The sequence below is a fragment of the Trachurus trachurus genome, assembly GCF_905171665.1.
Source record: "Trachurus trachurus genome assembly, chromosome: 5".
Lineage (NCBI taxonomy): Eukaryota > Metazoa > Chordata > Actinopteri > Carangiformes > Carangidae > Trachurus > Trachurus trachurus.
Window position 1 is genome coordinate 19,379,150 of NC_139896.1, and position 19,833 is coordinate 19,398,982.

Consider the following 19,833-nt stretch of genomic DNA (forward strand, 5'->3'; position numbering starts at 1 on the left):
CCTGTCGTGTTGTGTGTTCTCCTGTCGGTCCTCTTCAGCGTCCACGTTCACCCACAGAGCTCAGTGTGAAACAGAAACAGAACAGGGCTGGTTCAGAACTGATAAAACCTTTATTTCATTTTAAATTGTCTTTTACATTTTGTCCTGTTTATGACATGTAAAGTGAAACTAGAGTTGGAATTTTTTTTAAAGACATACACAAATCTAGTATTACGTCAATGTGTGGTGGGGGGAGGGAGGTGACGAGGGTTTTTTTTTTTCTTTTTTTGTCATTTTCTCTTTTTTATCGGGGTCCCGAAGCTAAAGTCTAAAGTTTTCACAACCACATGCGCTAAGCAATAAAACCGTCACAGAAGCAAAACTTTTTTTTTTTTGTTGGTTTTTTTTGGGTAGTTTTTTTTTTCCTTTTTTATTTTAAGCAGAATACTGGTCAGTAAAAACAAAATGATTTGAGATACCAGATATACAGACAGGCTCGGTGCCACATTCACTACTGCATGGGATCATTTTTTTCCTTAGAGAGCAGAGATAACTGATAAACTTTCGTCTGTTCAGCTAACGAGAAAAGAGTGGCAGGGAGGAAACTTTGCTTTTTTTTTGTTTTTTTTTTCTCTTTTTTAACCTTTGTAACGTCAGTGCATGAAAACATTTGTCCCCGGCAAAAGAAAAAAAACAGAGACATGACTTCTCTACACCTACAGAGTGGAATGTCGAGATGGTTCATGACAAGGTTATTGTGACACTGAGAAGAGCTTCGACCGTTGGCTGACTCGTAATTAAAACGCTTCTCAGAGTTTAGGACTGGAGATGGGTCTGGGATCAGGTTCAGGATTTTGTCGTCTGGGAAAAAACGGTGAGCTAAATGTACCAAGAGCTGCTGACTGTTTCCTCTCCGGCCTGAAAACAGAAACCGTGATCTCACTTCCACAAACAGATGATTGGCTGATCGGCTGCTGGGATTTTTGGCTCCTTCAACACACTCAAAATCACTAATCACTAATTATTTCTTCAATCTAACCCTTTATGCTTTCTCAACTCAAACTCCAGATGTCTGAGACCATGTCACCACTGTTCTGAGTCTGATCCTGTTTCACCTCAGATCCAGATCCACTGAGTCTGTTCATGCTCAACAGAGTGCAGCTCCCCACATGAAGCCTGTGGTAGATTCACTTGGTGATAAATGCTGGCGTGCGTTCAGCAGCGAGTGCAAACTCAGGACTTCTCTCGACGCGTCGGTACAAGCAGTGAACGGGCAGAGGGGGGTGACGGGGAGGCGAGGAAGAGTACTAAAAAGCCGAAGCATACGCCAGGAGCCGAACAACATCGACAAACCGTTTTCATTTTCCTAAAGATGGATTTACAGTTAAGCTCTAAAAATGTTTTACAATTTTACAGTTTTCAAAAAATATGGAAAGGAGGAGTTTTAATTCTTTTACACACGTTTAAAAAAAAAGAGAAGAGGAACAGCAAATGGCGGATGAATGTACACAGAGGTGAAGGGGTTAAGTTCAGCTCTGATGGTCTGAGGTGGATCCAGGTCCTGTCTGAGTCTTGGCTCTCAAACACGAAGGTGGAATGTTTGTCGTTTGTTCGTTGTGAATAAAACGTGGGCTCCTTTCAGAAACTGAACAGCAGCAGGTGAAACACTTTGTTTTTAGGTTCGTCAGTGTCACAATAATTAATAATATGCAGCCTTGTTGGACCCTTCTGTATAAGCCTCAGCAGAAAGGCACTGCTGCTCAGACACGCCCCCTACCAGCCGATGGAGGAAAAACTAAGCATCACAGTGTTTGTTGAAAATAAATGGACAGTTTAATCACCTTTTCTTGTTTTGTTTAAAGTGGAATAAAACCAGCCGTGAAGCCGGTTACACTAAGAAAAGCCAAAAGAGAAGGGATGGATGGACAACTATAGAAATGCATTAATTCACTAGAGAGGAGGAGGAGGAGGAGGAGGAGGAGGAGAAGAAGGAGGAGGAGGAGGAGGAGAAGGAGGAGAGGATGCACTGAGATGTCAGGAAGGAGGGAAACGGAGGAGAGATTAGAGGAGGAGGAGGATAAAAACAGGGGGATTTGCATCTAAAAACATGGATTCATCTGGTGGTCTGAATAAAATCCACCCTGCTGCTGCGAGACCGCTGGTCTCAGCCGTGGAGTGCCATGATCGAGGGAGGAGGGATGATGGAGTATTTTCTGCTGTGCCCCCCCCGCCTCCCCCCCTCCTCCTGTTTTAATATTCATTGTGAGGGTCAGGTGCTATTCATGCTGTTGGTTATACAGAAGGGAAGTCCGAGGCTGGAACAAGTGGCTCGAGGGAATGAATGGGCTGTTTATGTACGAAGAGAGGAAGAAGAGAAGAAAGAGGAAGAGAGATAAAAGGAAGAGGAAGAGAGTGGGGATGGGTCAACAGTGAAGTGCGCTCTAGTTCTCTCCATCGCCGGTCTCACCCTCGTCTCCCTGGTTTTCTGATGTCCAAAGCTAGAGGTAGAGAGAAGAGAGAGCTGTCAGTCATGGAGGAGATGACGCTTTGTTACGGATCATTTAAACACAATAACGCTGCCTCCGATTCAATTATTAACTGATGCCTTGACCGACACTTGCATTGTCACCATCTACACACACACTGTCCTGTTTCTTTCTCTCTTATTTATGTTCATCTCCTCCTGGAGCTCAGAGTCACACAACGGGTAGGAAGGTTACAAAGTTATAAAGTAAGATCAATAAATGTAAATAAGAAATCTAAATTGTTACATCCAGTATTTTCCCTTAATCAGGGCCAACAGGCTCTGCTCAGAGGCACTGACCTCTGCTGCTAGGAAACTCTTACACACCTGGCAACACTAAATTATTATTATTTATTTTTTATGTAAATAATTTAGTTTGTCACATTTGACTTTGTAGAACGTTTAGATCTACACATTGAACACAAACAACAGGTAGACTTGAGTGACACAACAAAGTACTGAAATTGAGCTGTTGACTGACAAACTAGTTTCTTACTAAATGCTCTTCATCACGATGAGAGGACTCCTCCACTATTGTTGCATAACGTTTTTCTCAATGTGGCTCAACCTACAGCTGATACCCATTAGTAACACAGATCTTTTCACTCTTCCACCCCCTTAAATACAGTTTGTTTTATGCACAACACTGATAATGATACGTAATCAGCTCCAAATGATACCAATATAGATATGGATGTGATTCAATCTCTAAAAAGCAACAGCTGCCAGGTAGAAATACAAAGTCTTGCACTGAATCATCAACCTCTTTTCCACTGAAATTACCAGGTGTGTCTTTTGTTTTGTTTTTTAAACATGGGTTAACCTAAGATTGACTCCTTTTCCACTGAAGAACATTAATTGAATGGATGTAAGAAAAAAAAAAGCCATCTAAATTGTGTTTATTTGTTTATTTTCTCTTGCATTTAACAAAATGCACCAATTATAGAACTGTTAAAGTGCTTTATCAATATTGATAAAAAATAGTAGCAAGTTAAAATCTTGATATCTATCCCTACAAAGGACTTGTGATTCTTCCAGTTGAGTAGAATAAAGAAGTGGTTGTGGTGGTAGTAAATCAACTGACTGAGGATTGTGCGACTCTTGAGTGTGAAACCGCCGGGTTCTGTTGACACGAGAACTTACAGGGTAGGCCTACTACTAACAACATTTTCATCTAGAAATGAGAAAACCAAAAGCAGGAAAGGCCTTGTTCTCAGATCATCATCTAGAGACCTGATTGTCATGTCATTTTTGCATTGGTTTTTATGGGATGACTTGCAAATTTGTTGGCAGCCAAGCGTGAGAACCTTCATGCTTGTTCATAGATGTTCATTGTAGTGATATGATCATTAAAACCCAAATGTGTTTCAGTGATTGATCAGATCTGATCTGTGCAGAGGAAAAGAACAAACCAAACTGATGAACTCCTGCTGCGTTCACTGTGGTTTCTATCCGCAGATCATTAACCGATCAAGTTACCCAAATGTGAACCCACGACTCGTGTATGAGTGAGTGACTGAGGGTTTACTCACAGTGAGGTTGTCCCTTAGTAGCTGCATGATCAGCGTGCTGTCTTTGTACGAGTCTTCGTTTAAGGTGTCGAGCTCAGCGATCGCCTCGTCGAAAGCCTGCGGGAGAGAAGGAGGTCACATGAAACAGCAGCAGGCGATCCTCATTGACCCACATCACTTATTACTTAAAAATCCACCTCCCCTGCTATTCAGCTATGAGGTTGCCCCCTCCACTGTGGGCAAAATGCCTTTATTCAAAACGTAGCTCAACCACACTACAGGCTTGATGCCCAATTCTGACTTCTTGCCTATATCCGATTTCTCTTACTGTCCATTTACATGTTCTATCAGAAGTGACCCATATCTAATATCTGTATTTACACCTGCTGTGGTTGCATGAAACAAACTCACTGAATAGGAAATACGGTAGTGATTTTTTTTAAAGACGGGAGATTGATTAGGTCACGTTATGATTCCATAATAGTCATAAACAAAGGCGAGTCTGGTGCTCAGAGTTTATATCCCACTCGTCACTGTTTACAAAGTCAACACCTAGTCTTTAGTTAAGTGTCTGCGTGGAGTGGACCTGTTGTGAGATGAGCAGCTGACAGTGACGGTGACAGTTGTGTCACCATCCGATCCTCCATCGCTCAGTGAGGACGGGACAAAGCCTCTTGGACACATCTGTGTACATTGTTTTTCCTCTCTTGATTTCTAATCGGCTCGTTTCAGTTTTTGCCGGTAGGCAAACATGAAATCTGGTGTTTCTCTTGCGCATGCTCTCTTTCACACTACCTCGCTTGCCCTTGGTCCACATATAAATGAATGTTATATGAAAACAAGAACTAGTGAGGAAAAAAACAGGCGCGTGACAGCTGGCCACAGCTGGCCATGGTAGTCCAGGTCAGTCCTGCGTGTCAATCACGGTCTACAGAGGTTCAGCGAAAAGTGTGGGCACGGGAATTAATATTGTCATTAATGACGTACAACGCACATTGCCAGGAAAGATCAGATCTGTCTGTTTAGACTGCAGACGTATTGGCAGATATCCAATATTTGTATCTGATTTATTTCCACATATAACGGGGGCCATCCGATTCCATGTGTATTTGTCCCTGTGTTCACGTTACAGATCCGATCTGTGCCACTTGAGAGGAAAAAATGGGAATTGGGCCACTTGAACCATGCAGTGTAGAGACAGCCTAATACTGCTGCAGCATACCGCACTTAAATAGAAACTTGGGGTGTTTTCGTGTTATTGCGTCTGTTCTGTCTGTACCAGATCCATGAACAGTGTGATGTACCCACCTGCTTGGCCAGGGAGCAGGCCTGCTCAGGGGAGTTGAGGATTTCATAGTAGAAGACAGAGAAGTTGAGTGCCAGGCCCAGCCGGATGGGGTGTGTTGGCTGCATGTCCTTCTTGCTGATGTCGAAAGCGTTCTGGTAGGCCTGCTGAGAGTTCTCCACTGTATCTGCACGACACAATCAATCACCAGTCACTTACTCTGCTGCACTCTGATCCTCGACATCAGTCTCAATGACCCTGGTCAGTCCTGTCATCAACCACATGTCGTGCCAGTTTTGGAACAAATTAGAAATCTATTCTCCTGATTTCCTCAGAGCCAAGAGGCAGATCAGATAACATTACTTGGTTTATGCCAGGGGACGATATTTACGATGATCAAAGTCAAACGAATGAATATAAATGAGAGAACACAATCACAGCCTTCCACTGTCAGTCATAATTGAACCTTCTCAGTGTCCTAATGATGCTACGTCAGATAAAGATGAGGCAGATTATTCTTTACCAGAGATCGTGATCTGATCTGAGGTCTGTTATTAGGGTTAAAAGAGGTTCCTTTTGTTTGCTGTTTGCTGGGTTTGGTAAAACCAAACTTCATCACAGCCCACTAATATCTGCCATCCAACTTGAGAGCATGTTTATTAAACTCCAGATAAACCTTTGAAACTGCTCATGGCGGTAGGATACTTATCTTATATAATTTTTCAAAATAAAAGACTAGACAGTACTAAACAAACAGTTTTCTCTTTGACCAGAGGATCTGTAGTCGGACTCAAGTAACTACCGGTATGCAAAGAATCATCTTGTTGACTGTGATCAAGGCCCTGAATCAAACATCAGATTGAATCCCATTAAGCTCCAGGGCTCATACTAAATTATGATTAACACTGATAAGATCAGCATGTTCTTAAATCGGGATCAAGTAGAAAAAGTCACAGAATGAAAGATCAATGAGAAAATAGAGTTGTATTTCACGACTGAATCCCAGATACTTACCCTTCTTTGAGTCCCCAGAGGCCACCTCTGACAGGTATCTGAAGTAGTCTCCTTTCATTTTGAGGTAGAACACCTTGCTCTCCGCCTGAGATGCATTGGGAATGAGGAATTTGTCGAGCAGATTCTGAAACAGAGAAGACCACCGAAAGGCTTTACAATCACTCAGACAAAGAGTGCGGGGAGATTAAAATGATTCTTGTTCCTCTTTTTTTTTTAGCCTATATTTTTGGGGCTTTTTATTGCCTTTAATTGATAGCACAATGGAGAGAGAGAGACAGGAAATAGTGCCTCAACATGGGGCAGCAGCTCTACCAAGTGAGCTAAACCCTGCCCCATCTTGTTACTCATTTTAATAAGGTAATATCACTTTATTAATCCCAAGATCCATCTGACATCTTGTCATATGGACGTCAGTGTAGCCACTACGTCAGTTTCCCTCCTTGAAACTGATGAATCAGAATATCTGTGGTTCATCACATCCAGTTGAAATCAGTTTACAACCTGATCACTAAACTGCATGTCATGTAGAGCTTATAAAAATAGATCAAATGGTCAAAGTTGACATTGAGATTGAATGCATATTGATTCATTTCCAAATATCAATCATGCATTGTGAAACAGGCAGGAAAACCACAGCTGCCGGTAGCCTGAGTCTGAGCTGCAGACAGTTATAGTAATGATGAAAATACAAAAAAAAAAAAAACATCCTGCCATTCTTCTTGTCTCTGTGTCTGTGATGTTTTTCCACAGAAACATGACAAGAGTCAGTCTGTTACACTAAAGCTTGTGCTGCTTCCAGAGAGGAGCAGGAGATGAAAGCTAGCTCAGCTACCTAGCCTGTTAGCCTAGCCTGACCTCTGCCTGCACTGCTTCTCCTCTCTATGGGTGTTTCCACTGTGGCCCGTATCAACCATAAGAAGCAGTTAATTATCGGTTATCAGAATAGGTTGAAATTATTCATATCATGCATGCATTCCTTAAAGAAAAGGTTAGCAATGCTGCAACGTCTTAAGACCAGGAAAATGTGTAGCTTGCTTCTCCAACTGCTGGTAGAGCAAAGTGGTTATTCCTAAAAAACATCTCCCCTAGTGAGGCCGTTAACAACACATGTGTCATTGTTACCTGCATATCCAGTTCTACAGATAAATGTCACTTTGAGACATGACACACAAGCATTATTCAGCTCATTTATATGAATTTATAACAATTGCTGGGTGATGGGGCATCACTAACTTACAGCATGTGTCACTTTGTCCTCTCCTATCCTCATCTGATAGCTAAGTGGCTTTTACCCAGATCATCTGATAAGGACCAATGTTACCACAGAGCATCTCCTCACTGAGACCAGCTTTGTCTCTCTGGTGGTTACATTCAGATCTTTCAACCACACAGAGGCCTGTTTCGATCTGCTGACTATTATAATAATATATGGCAGTGGCATGTGAACAAATTCAACCATAAACACACACATATAATATTTTACATATACACACATGCAAGGTCTGACATATTTTCCCCTTCCCAGTTTCCCACTGCCTGAAGACAGCTGTCCTTCCCTCCCTTCATTCCTACCGCATCACATCACTGCAGAGGCTTCCAGTTTGACCTTGAAGATATTATTAGATGTCTGCTCAGGGTTGAAAAATCTTGAGTCTGCTCTGACCTTGATTAAATTTATGTTCTAACCTATTCGGGACCTGAGAGAGCAGGGGGTTGTTTATGAGGCCTAAACTGAACAGCTAGAGATGTTTGTCTCAGCGACATTTCACGAGACTTTAGTCTCTTGACGCTGATTAAATCGGCAACTTAACTCATGTTAAGTGATGTTCTTAACTAGAGAAACTGACCAGAAATTCTCTGTCACAGTCAGGGTTGTTGTGGTCAAATATAAAGTTGTTTAGTTATAAAATGTCTCCACACACCTTATCACATCTACATACACACCACCTCGGGATGAGTACTGAATTCGGTACTGGCAGAATTCCCACAGTAATCCCACGTATTGATTCACTTAAAATCAAATGGTACCACATTTCGGTACCTGAACGCACCCTTGTGAACTGGAGGAGTGTCGGCTGACAGGGACACAAAATGTGTATACAATATATACAATATACAAATGACTCAGGTCTGGTTGGACCTGGCCTTGGCCTTCATCTTTGTTTTTGGCCAGGTTCATCACGGCTTCAGGTTGAGAATTAATGCTAGTGAGTCAAACCTCACTGATCCAGGCTTCAACAACCGCGGTTTGGGCCCAGGTCAGGTCAGGTCAGGCCAGGTAGCGTAGGCATACGGGGACCAGTTTCCAGGAACCCGGTATTGGTTTAAATGTGGAAGGTACCCATCCCTCCCACCACCTCATCTGTGCTCACACCAACTGTAGGTGTTTTCTCATGACTCCTTGTGTTGCCGCTTTAGTCAAAGAATCTCTTGATTCTGTACCGGGTAAATAAAAAAAAAAAAATGAAGCATGAAGCCAGATGCCTGTGTTGGGCAGCAATGCAAAAAACTGAGAAGAAAATTAAAGCTTTGTTTGACAACTCTTTCAACAGCTGCCAGTGCTGCTGCAAGCAACATTATTAGTGGCTCCATGAGAAACGCCATGTGACTGTTTTTCCTCCCTCAGCCAAGAGGGATCAGCTCTTTCCTCCGACTTCCTTCATCGCTCCCTCTTTATAGCTTCTGTCCTACTCCTCCCATTTACTCCTGCCCATGCCTCACCATTTTCACACTGCCTTGCTCCATGCCTGCCTCTACCAGTCCCTCCCCTTACCAGCACGTCGTGGCAGATTTCTTGGAGTTCAGACTCAATCTTCACACGGTAATCGCGGGCCATCTGCTGTTTCTTCTCATTCCCCTCCGTCTTCTGCTCAATACTGGAGATGACGCGCCAGGATGAACGACGGGCTCCCACCTGAAGGCAACAAATACACAACATATGATCAAGTTGATGGATAAATGGATTCTTGACAGTGTTATTTACTTACACACTTCAGGGAAATGTGTCAGTTCCTTTATTCATTATAACAAAACATTGTAACAAAACACCATCTACCTTAAAAAAAATTGCAAAATTACAATCTTTAAATCCACATAATAGTTGCAAAAACAGCTTGATTTTTTTCCAAATTCAACAATCAACTATTCAAAAGTCTCCTCCTGCCTACTTGTGCTGTCTCGGTCACAAATTAAAAAAGTGATCATCTTCTGACCATCTCCTGTCCGAGAGTTTTTCATGCCAACCAAGGCAGGATGTTGTGTTAATGACATGTGTGCCATGCAACCAATCATGTGATGCCAGACAAACAGCACTAAACTTGGATGAATTATAAAAAGGGCGAAAAGTTGTAAAACTAAGAGTCGTTCGGGAGCCGAAAGAGCTGGCTGTTCTTGGTGAACTGAGCCAAATGACCTGGCCCACTGAAAGGGGACTGCCACCAGGACAAAAAATAAATAATTGTAGGGGAAATATTGTGACTTGGGATAAAGAAATACTGAGGTATGCATATAGAGTTTTGCTGAGTGAAGTAAACAAAGGTCCCCAGGGATCATCTGAGCTGTAGGTGCCGGAGGCTGCGGCTGTAATAATAGGTTTTTAAATTAAGCTGCAGGCAAGACATTAAGTTTTCCTTTCAATTTATTCATAACTGCTCACTTTTCGCTTAATGTTAGCATGATGTGCTACAGTACAACAAACCACGACGGATGGAGAAGTTGGAAATCCAGTTTTTCTCTACTGTTGTAAAAGAGAGAGATCTTATCTTAAATTTTTATGAATTTTAGGAAAATTATAATTCATGATTGTCACTAAGCATATACAGTAATTCAGGATTAAGTCTGAATTAGATTAACTGAATAAACAAAATACAAACTATCCTAACTTTAGAACACATAATGCTTCCAGATCATGTGACACAATTGTGCAAGTCATAGACAGCTTATGCTCTTTCCCACTGTATGTCCCATCTAAACATACCACAGCAGTGACTCACTGTTCTCCTGGTTGGGTTACAGTGAGTACTGAAACATGCAACAAAAAAGGACTGACTGGTACTTGATGCTGGCAAGCTAAAAAAAAACATGAAGTAAAACCTCAACGATAAATAGAGCAGCAGAGCTGGAAAACCTGAGGCTGCTTTTACAAAATTTGTGCTTCAAAGTAGAACTATAAAGTCTTCATGGAAAAAACAAAAATAATTGCAGCATAGGGAGTTCCTATGTCCAAAGTGCATAAGTGAACACTGTAGCTGTTAAATCTGTGCATCCTGTGACACCACTAACACTTAACAGCAAGAACTTTGCCTTGGAAACATTTTCTGTCCATTTTTTGTCATGTGAAGTTGATGGTCAATTCCCTCGAAGGATATTTGTAAGAGAGAGAATGTTACTGAAGCTGAAACATTCAATTATATATGGATGTAGAGTCGTCTTGACCACACTATCTGTGATCGTTTGCATCATTTCCTTTTTCATGCACTTAGTTTGTCTGATATTGGAGCTATGTGTTATTGTTAATTCCGACCGGTCACCATTAGTCCTCTAACCAGCCATTGCTGATATTTGTACAGGGGCAAAACTGCAAAAAAGACAAATTTATTTGTTCCCTCAGAGTTTGCCAACATGACATGCCAGCAAAAGATTCTAAAAATACCAATTTGGAACTGAACGATTTACATTGTAACGATCATGATTCCTGTCGCAGTTGGTATTTGTGGCGATACCTACCACGTTCTTGTAGGCGACAGAGAGCAGGTTGCGCTCCTCATTGCTGAGCTCCAGGCCCTGCTCCGTCACAGCCTTCATGGCAGCCGCCATGTCGTCATAGCGCTCGGCCTGCTCTGCCAGCTTGGCTTTCTGCACGAGGTCGTTCTTATCCATCTTTTCAGCTACAGGAGAAGAATGGGAGACAGAAATCAGCATTTGGACATTTCATCCACCAGCTGGGAAAGGCAAAAAAAAAATAGGACAATGCTGGAAAGCGAAGAGGCAATGACAAAAACTGAAGAACAAGTGTGAAAAGTATGTGTGTAAGATCTGTGGGTCCCCATAAAGCAAATGTGAAGGGGGGAAATAAGAGTCAGGGATCCATTAGGGCAGAACAATATATAAATACCATCATATTGTGCTTAATGGTCAGATACTGCAATTGAAAAAAAAAAGAAATTTAAGTTAGAAAGGTTGTTTCTTCCTTTCATAATGTAAAATTTATGTGATTTTGGTTGAATCTTGTACCAAATGACATGACCCTTCACAATGTGTGAAAATATGAGTTGTTGGCCAGGGTGCCTCTGTAGCAATGCAACATTTACAATCCTAACCATGCTTAACAATGTTGTGAAACATATTACCTTGATTAAACAAAACTGCAGTTTCTGCAAGTTTGAAATTGAATTAGGCCATAATGTGAGTCGTGTTACACTGCAATTAATTGTGCAGCCTTACATGAGTCAAATTGAGTCATAAGCCCTTTTCACAGCTAAACGCCGCCCCAACGATGATCGGTTTCTACCAGGAAACTGAGGAAGTCCGTCCTATTGGACGCATGGAGGTGTCGTCACAGAACGCTGCGCTCAACCTCTGTGCAAGAGTGGTGCGTGTCTGCGCCGCGCAACATACACATTGAGTGGTAAGCTGTGTGCAGCCTGCGCTCACCACGTCCTATGCGAAAAGGGTTTAATTGCTTAAAAGCTGAAACATGGTAAAGCTAATTGATAAACGGAATGGTTCCTAATATCATTACAAACCATATATATGACTGGACCATGTGAACTTCAGCATCAGACCTACGCCTATTGTTATTGGCACTCACTCAGTCACTCTTTAAATTCACATTATAGGCACTACTGAGGGAAGCAGAGGGATAAGTAAACACAAGGCACACCAAACAAGCTAATTAACTGCTAAGCTAAAGGTGCTAGTCAATCTGAAGAGCAAGCAACAACAGAATAAAATGGAAAGGAAACCAATACACTTCCTGTAGTACTGCAAAAAATGGTCTCCAAGTCTCTACCCACTGAAATGTTTGATGTCTTTTAATTTGAAATTATCCCAGGAAGTTGCAAAATAAATCTTCATACTACAATACCACCAAACTGTATGGTGAATTTGAAAGAGCAACAGCCAATAGTAGACACAATGCTCATCCAAGCATTGGTGCAACTTTTAGGACTTAGTCACATGACTTTCCGCTGACTAATTATGCAACGCGATGACTCAAATCTATCACTCCGTCAGTCAATCATGGACAACTGTGTTATGCATTTTGTGCAGTATATGGCCAATCCTGCTGTTGCTGTCCATGCAAAAAAGTACCACATCAAACACACTGGCAGAGACATAACAGCACTTCATAAAATGTTAAAAACCCTTTCAGTTCCAGTGAAATGGCTGCTCCCAGTTATTTCATCCCCAGGGCTTTCTTCTCTCCAGATGAATCTGTAGGTCTAAGTAGGCCACAGCCTCATCTCAGCTCCTTTATCCTCACATAGTACATATCCACATATCACTCTGTAAACCCTCCACAGTTGGCTGTGACCAGCTTCAGGCACTGACATCTGCATATCCAATCAATCTTAATGACTTGTAAATACCCTTTTTTTTTAACTGAACAGTTAACAAACATGTAATCAGGCAACCAATACCTTGATAATAAATTCACTATAGAAAACTGTTCATATCTTCTCACTTAACAGGTTTTGTATGTTTCAGTTCCGGGTGCTTTACATGGTAGTCACCCATCCACCTGAAGGAAACTCAAACACCATTACATTGTGTTTCATGTCCCCTTGGAGATTTCCTGACCCTTGACCTCCCCGTGGAAGCAGAGTGAAGAGGAAGAGCATTGCATAAAATGGGCATAAGAAGTTGTAACAAATCAATATTATAATTTCTCGATCGGTTTGCATCTTCATCAATTAAATGTAGATTTTAAACCAAATTAATTTTTTTCCCCCAGGGGATTTATGGCGCATTTCCACCAGCACGGTTCGGCTCAGTACGGCACGGCTCGGCGCGCTATTGCGTGTTTCCACTAGCACGCAGTACCTGCAACCGGGTACATTTTTGGTATCACCTCAGCCCTGGTTCCAAGCGAGCCGAAGCGTTACTAAAACGTGACGTCAGCCGACTGCCTTCCACTGATTGGCCGATGAGTGTCGTCACTGGAAGCGACGACCGACAACAGAAATGTTCCTGCTGAAGCCTGTTATTACCAGATAATTTCTAATATTGAGACTGGCTCTGTTATTACGTGACTTTATTAAGGTTTAATATTTTTTCATGCGAGAAAGTAACTGTTTAGATCCCCATGTGCGGTTAGTTTATCCAAACGACGGCTGTTTAGAAGTTTGCACCGATGTTTTTCGGAGAAGTGAAGCTCCAGGTCCGAGCAGCGACCGCGACATCACAGAGGCAGCAGCCCGGCTCCTGACGTGCTCCGCCGGCCAGCCTACCACCGTCACCCCGAGGAGAAAACGACCGCTAATTAACTTACCCGATGGCTTTTAGAGGTTTACCACCGGCTGGTTAAACTCTTAAATGTTGGTCTCATTGATGAAATCAGCAGTTTGTTTGTGGTTAGAAAGAAGAGCAGCACTGCCTTGGGGTCTGAACGCACAGAAAACACCACATTTACATCAATAAATAAATGTTTTACAATGAACCAGGTCGATCTCAGAGCTGGCAAGACTCTCCGGTAAGGCATATTGAACGGTTAAATGCCGTTAACGGGACGAGAGCAGTCAAAACGGCGGTTTAAAGCTAGCTACAGCGAGGGTAGGTTCACTTCCTGTTTACAAAGTAAAAGCACCAATTCTATCGTAATGGCTTTCCTTATGATAAAAGGCAACGGGTATTTTATTTTGTGAAAATAACCGGAAGTGCGTTGCTCACTACGGCTAGCTTTAGTAACGCCGACTTCATTGAAACAAAATTGTAAACAGCTGGTATTTTGTCAGATTTTCAACATGTTGGGGATCTAAACGACTACTTTCTCGCCTGAAAATGATTCAAATGTTGCTAAAGCTATATATTTACAGAGTTTAGAGCGTTGCTCGGCGCCGTGTAAATGACGTCACGGCGGCATTAGTGATACTCAGTTGTAATGGAAACACAACCAAACCGAGCCGAGCCGTGCCGAGCCGAGCCGTGCTAGTGGAAATGCGCCATTAGATACCAAAGTATTTCACTGAACACGACTATGGTTGCTTAACGCTGAAGATACCAAGTTCTGGGCAAATACATTAAAGGCCCCATAGAGTCGGGTGTACTGTGAGTGGTGCGGACTCCGCGCGCACTGTCCGCGGACGTTTAAGGTTTCATAGTCGAATGTACGGTGTCACATTTAAAACAGGTCCATGTGAAGACTTCCCGTCGAGCAGTCTATGTGTGACAACAAGTACGCGGAGTCCGCATGGTCATAAAAAACTGAGCTTTGCGCAGACGTGTCCGGCGGACGTCCGCGCGTACTTGTGGCGGACACAACGTGTACGTCCGCAGAGTCCTTTTCGCCCAACTACGCCCAAAGATGTTCATTCGTTGTTGTGAACCATTGGATGCATGATGTAAACACGCGAGAACATCTCACAGCAAATCTTGTGCATTAGCACAAACATCAACAGAGTCACTGGGAGCTAGTACTACGACAAGGCTAAAAACAGAGATCAAATTAATCTTTCCCAAACAACTTTTTCATGTCGCGGCTTCAGGACACTTGGGTCAGTACGGACAAGCAGTATGGAGGTATTTGGATGTTTCATAGTGTGTGTTTTGGACGATTCAAAATTGAGCACTATCTGCCGCCATTATATGAAAATCCATTGCCAGCCGGACCCCCCCCTTGGAAGTCCAAAAGTGTTTTGATGACTTGGCATGACATTGAGTAGAAAATTGGTGAATTATCAATTTTGGGTGAAGTATCCCTTTAAGTATTACTTGGTCAAGAGAAAATCAATGATCACACCATGTCAGGAAAATAAAACAGCCACCCAGCTTTTTTTTTCATACCATCAATTGGTGAGAGACGAAAGATAGGCTATATCATGACATTTATTAAAAACAATATAAATGCAGAGCCTATAAACTGCTTTCAACATCCTGGATCTTAAAACTGTGTTGTCTCATTGCATTAGTCAAAAATAGACTATATTGGTTTTATTCAAACCAAATATAATTTGAGACAAAACAGCTGATTGTTTAAGTATTTGATCCCCTCAGGTTAAAAGTACCTTTGGCCATTTGTCTCCTGAATACATTTTTATCAGCATTTTAAATCAGGACAGTATTATCAGGATAGTAGTATTATTATTGCTCTTAGGAGGTGGGCAATTGGCCAAAAGATCATACTGATTAGAATCCACAATCTTAATCACAATCCAATATTCTGTTTCTGCTCTCAGATTCTTAAATCCTAACTTGAAGGTGTGATTTGAATCCATCTTCTTTTTTACATCATTCTTCACACTTAGTTGTCTTCACTTTCACAATCAATCTTACCTTAAACATATTTCATGTAGGATATTGGTTGAGTGTATTGATTTGAACAGTGTCACTGACCGATGATTTGAGTCAGGTAGACGTAACTAACCCAGGACATCAATACTGGTTTTTAAGCCATACCTGTGTGGCTTTGTATTTTCGTTTGAGTCGTTTTCTTGTTGAAAAATAAATCTCCTAAATCCAAGTTTTAGTCAAGGAATTCTGTTTTATTGCATTGATGGCTCTCTCTCTCTCTCTGCTCAAAGGCAGCATCATCACAGCGTGACCTGCCAGCACCAGGCTTCAGAGTTTGATCTCCAAATGTCCAAAAGAATTTCCTGAATCCCACTGTGATGTTCTCAAATATATCATTTTTCACACTGACATGTGCTAAGACTGAGATTCTCACATTTGAGATGTTTAGTTCATCAAATGTTTACTATTTAAATTATCATGTCATTGTCTAAACTTGGTTGCACATCAATTTACTGTTGATGGATTTATTATTGCAGCCCTGATACTCTGTCCTCTACCTGCGCTTCTGCTCAGTTATCTCGTCTCAAATTTATGCAAGATGCATCTGTATCTTCATGTTGCTGGATACAAGTAGATTTCAATCTATTATTAAAAACTACTGAAGATGGAGAGATATTGAAGTTATTCTGTCAAACTCAGGTCATGAAGTTCACCTAAATTTAATTCATAGACTTTACAACCCTAAAATAAACAATTAAAATGAGCTAAATATTACTTTAAACATCCAAATGATGTACATTTTAAACTTAAAAATGTGGAGTAATTGATTGAACACAATGTTAATAATTGAGGTCACTTCCAAAAAAAATGCATGACCTTGATCATTTGCCATGCTCAATTGCCTTGATTATTTTCCATGCTTCATTTAGCTTGTTTATGATTAATTTCATTGCTTTCAAGCTTTGTTTTGGACTGTAAAGCCTTAATTTATAATTGCGTTTTGAAATGGGCGGCATAAACAAAATTATTGTGCTTACAACCACCATCATCATTACCATCAGAATAATGGTGGTATATAAAATATCCTGCCTGGGTTCGGCCTGGGTAAAACAATCGGAATACATCAAATTCTTATACAATCAGAACTGATTGTCATTTTATGCTACAAAATGTATAATTTGACCAAGAAAATATCTAATAATTGGAGCCTTGCCATATTTCAGGGGTTGATTGATTTGTGTACTACAACTGGTGCATTCATTTCTTTAAAGGGAGACATACGCATGCATTAGTGCTGGTTGGGAGTAAAGATAATGATTTAATGGCAAAGGGGTAACAGTAATGTTATGGATTATAGTACTCAGAATATTGAGACCATACTATGATCTTATTTTGAGTGTGTGTATGTAGATAGATAAACATTAAAGATAGATAGATAGATAAATTAAGTTAATGAATGTAATTACATTTCTATGCAAAAAATACATTATATTGACGTGTTTCGGCGTGGGCGGTGCTCTCTCCACTCACATCTCTTTGCAGTGTTACAATCTCCCAGTCTCCGAGCAAGCCGAGTACAGTTTTAATACCAGGGAAACGTAAGGCTTTAACAATGGCTAAACAGAAAGTGAATCATCGGGCTGTTGTATGTAAGCGTGTCCATGTCCGCTAGGCAACTTTTAGCATCCTTGAGTTAGCATTTAGCAGCGGGTGAAATGTCGCCTGCCGCTGTTACAAGCGCATTAATGAAGCGTTAGTTAACCGCAGCAGTGATCCGCACATCGGTAAATACTGCTCCAGCTTGGCCTCCTCGGTCGCCTCCACTCATCTGGCACGGCACCGCACCTCCTCATCTCTCAACATTATTAGCAACGCTGTTATCCAACCTCTTAACACACCATTAAGGTTAAATGGCTATTGCGCACCGACGACAAAAGGGGGAAATATAATCTTTAAATAGAAGACCGATAAACGTTAAATGACGTTAAAACATCTAAACGATAAACGATTTAAATGAACGCCAACAATTATTAACGCCCCCGTTGTAGCGTTCGGTCGGCCTGCTAACAGCTACGCCCTCCTTGTCGCATTCCCCTGCGGAATTTTAAGATGGAGAGATAGATTACCGCCTGCTAGCTAGCATGCTAGCCGAACGTCACGGCACGGCCGATGACTTTAACGGTTAGCTTAGCTGCTAACAGGATCTGACCCAGTTCAGTCTGATTGGCGACACGATATACGTGCCGACACCGAGCCATTAGCTCGGGTGGCTACAGTGGTAAAAAATGCACCGTATGTTCCGTTTCGCATGTTTGCCCCCCCGGTCGTTAGATGTCGAAAAGCAACGTTTATAAGAATGGAATCGCGTTGTAATGGGCAAACTCCCGGGTAACGGGGAGGGAGGGTGTGTTAGCTTCCATATCGTTACACTACGCCATGACGGACCTCGGCTTAAGACATCGACAATTTCGCTTTAGTGCGAATAATGAGGTCAGATAGGTCGGTTGTTTGTGTTAATACGTGCTAGGCTCGGTGCTTGCTTTACATTATATGCAATGTAATTAGCACTTGCGGCTAAAATGCTTCGGTTGTTCTCACGACGGCCGGGGCACGGCTGCCGCCGCTGCTGCTAAGCTGTCAAAATGGCCAAACTTGAATACTTCTTCTCCCTCCCTTCACGGGCACCGCGCACCACGCATGGCACGGAGCGGAGCCTGGACATCAAACGAAAACCAATTATATGTAGCATATTCGACAACACAAAGGGTAGATACGCGCGTATGTGGGCCAATTTTAGGGTTATTTCTCGCGATTTGGCCACAAGTCTCGGCCTAAATCCTCGCACCCAGCCCCAAACCACAATAGGCACCTTCCGCCGCAGATGCAGCGAATGGGGCCACCGCAGGGGTAACTATTCCCCCCGAAAGACTCCCTTTATCCCGTATTCATGACAATAATCGACTGATATGCAAGTGAACTCACATTTTGAGTGTACTTGGAATCCCGATTTTATTCTCTGAACGATGGGAGTTTATCAAGCCGTCCTCCGCTCGCTGCTCAGGGTATTCAGGGCAGTACCACTTCCGCCTGCTCTGACACTTCCGCTTCCTCTAAACCCCACCCCTCCCCCCGCCAGTATCCATGACGACCGCGCCAGGGGGTTTCCTAAGCATCAAGCGAGGGGCTTTGACGTCAAGGCGGACCATGGCAACCGCTACAGGATGACGTACGTCGGTCTCCGAGGCAACTGTCTCCATGAGGCCGCTGCCGTCGTTTCTGAGTTTACCATCATGTCAGCTAACAGAGCTTTATGTGGGGTTACACAGATTTTTCTTTCCCTTTTCTTTTTTTTCTTTTTTCTTTACAAGCGTTCATACTTTATAACAAACAGGTCTGATAACACCTACACAGCCACCACCGACAGTAAAAATCTAGTCCTCCAGCAATCATCATCTTATCTCAGAACATATTTTATAGGCAACCAATTTTATCAATAAAAAGACACTAACAGACAGACACTGTGTCCGAGGTGTGCTCTTCTTCATTTTCTATTCAGTATTTCCCTAATAATAAACACTCAATATCAGTCGACACTCGGATAGATTATGACAAAGCCCTTCTAGTCCTCTACAAGCCTAGGGAACATCTCTGGTTATGAAGTGTGATTGATGCGGATGTCCAAAATAGGCTAAGTGTAGCATTGCGTAAACAATTAGCCTAGGCTATGAATTAAATGTTTTAACGTTTTTTTTTAAACATATCGTCCTTTTCAAATCATGCGCTATTCATAGAATTCATAGCCTACTCTAAGCTAAGCTACATGTTATTTACACTTAGCCTACAAGACTGCTGTAAATATGCATAATAGAGAATGTGAAGCTGACGTCACGCCGCTTCGCGTTGTGGGACGTCGGCGCCATCTTTGGAGGAACGTAAACAGAGAGTGGGGACTGGATTCAAGACCCAGATTTACTCCCTCCACTGACTTATCCAGACATCGTGAACTATCTCGTTTTTGGTATTAGTGCATACTACTGTGGCATTTTTTTACGCAGCAGTACTGTCCCACC

General features: G+C 42.1%; 1 protein-coding gene across 1 annotated transcript; it reads right to left on the bottom strand.

Moving 5' to 3' along the window:
* Window positions 1-91: 91 nt before the first annotated feature.
* On the bottom strand, window positions 92-18,892 carry ywhaba (tyrosine 3-monooxygenase/tryptophan 5-monooxygenase activation protein, beta polypeptide a). The gene is made up of 7 exons (XM_083972429.1): window positions 18,746-18,892; window positions 11,039-11,199; window positions 9,087-9,227; window positions 6,314-6,437; window positions 5,323-5,486; window positions 4,036-4,131; window positions 92-2,477 (listed from the first exon to the last, which is right to left on the bottom strand). The coding sequence occupies exons 2-7, from the start codon at window positions 11,189-11,191 to the stop codon at window positions 2,421-2,423; spliced, it is 735 nt and encodes a 244-aa protein (XP_083828555.1). The 5' UTR covers window positions 11,192-11,199; window positions 18,746-18,892; the 3' UTR covers window positions 92-2,420.
* Window positions 18,893-19,833: the final 941 nt, after the last annotated feature.

Excerpts from the sequence above, each read along its gene's own strand:
- ywhaba (XM_083972429.1), bottom strand. The coding sequence starts at position 11,191 with ATGGATAAGAACGACCTCGTGCAGAAAGCCAAGCTGGCAGAGCAGGCC. Across the intron at positions 9,228-11,038 it reads CTGTCGCCTACAAGAACGTG|GTGGGAGCCCGTCGTTCATC; the intron begins GTAGGTATCGCC and ends TGTTGCCTTCAG. Across the intron at positions 6,438-9,086 it reads AAATCTGCCACGACGTGCTG|AATCTGCTCGACAAATTCCT; the intron begins GTAAGGGGAGGG and ends TCTCTGTTTCAG.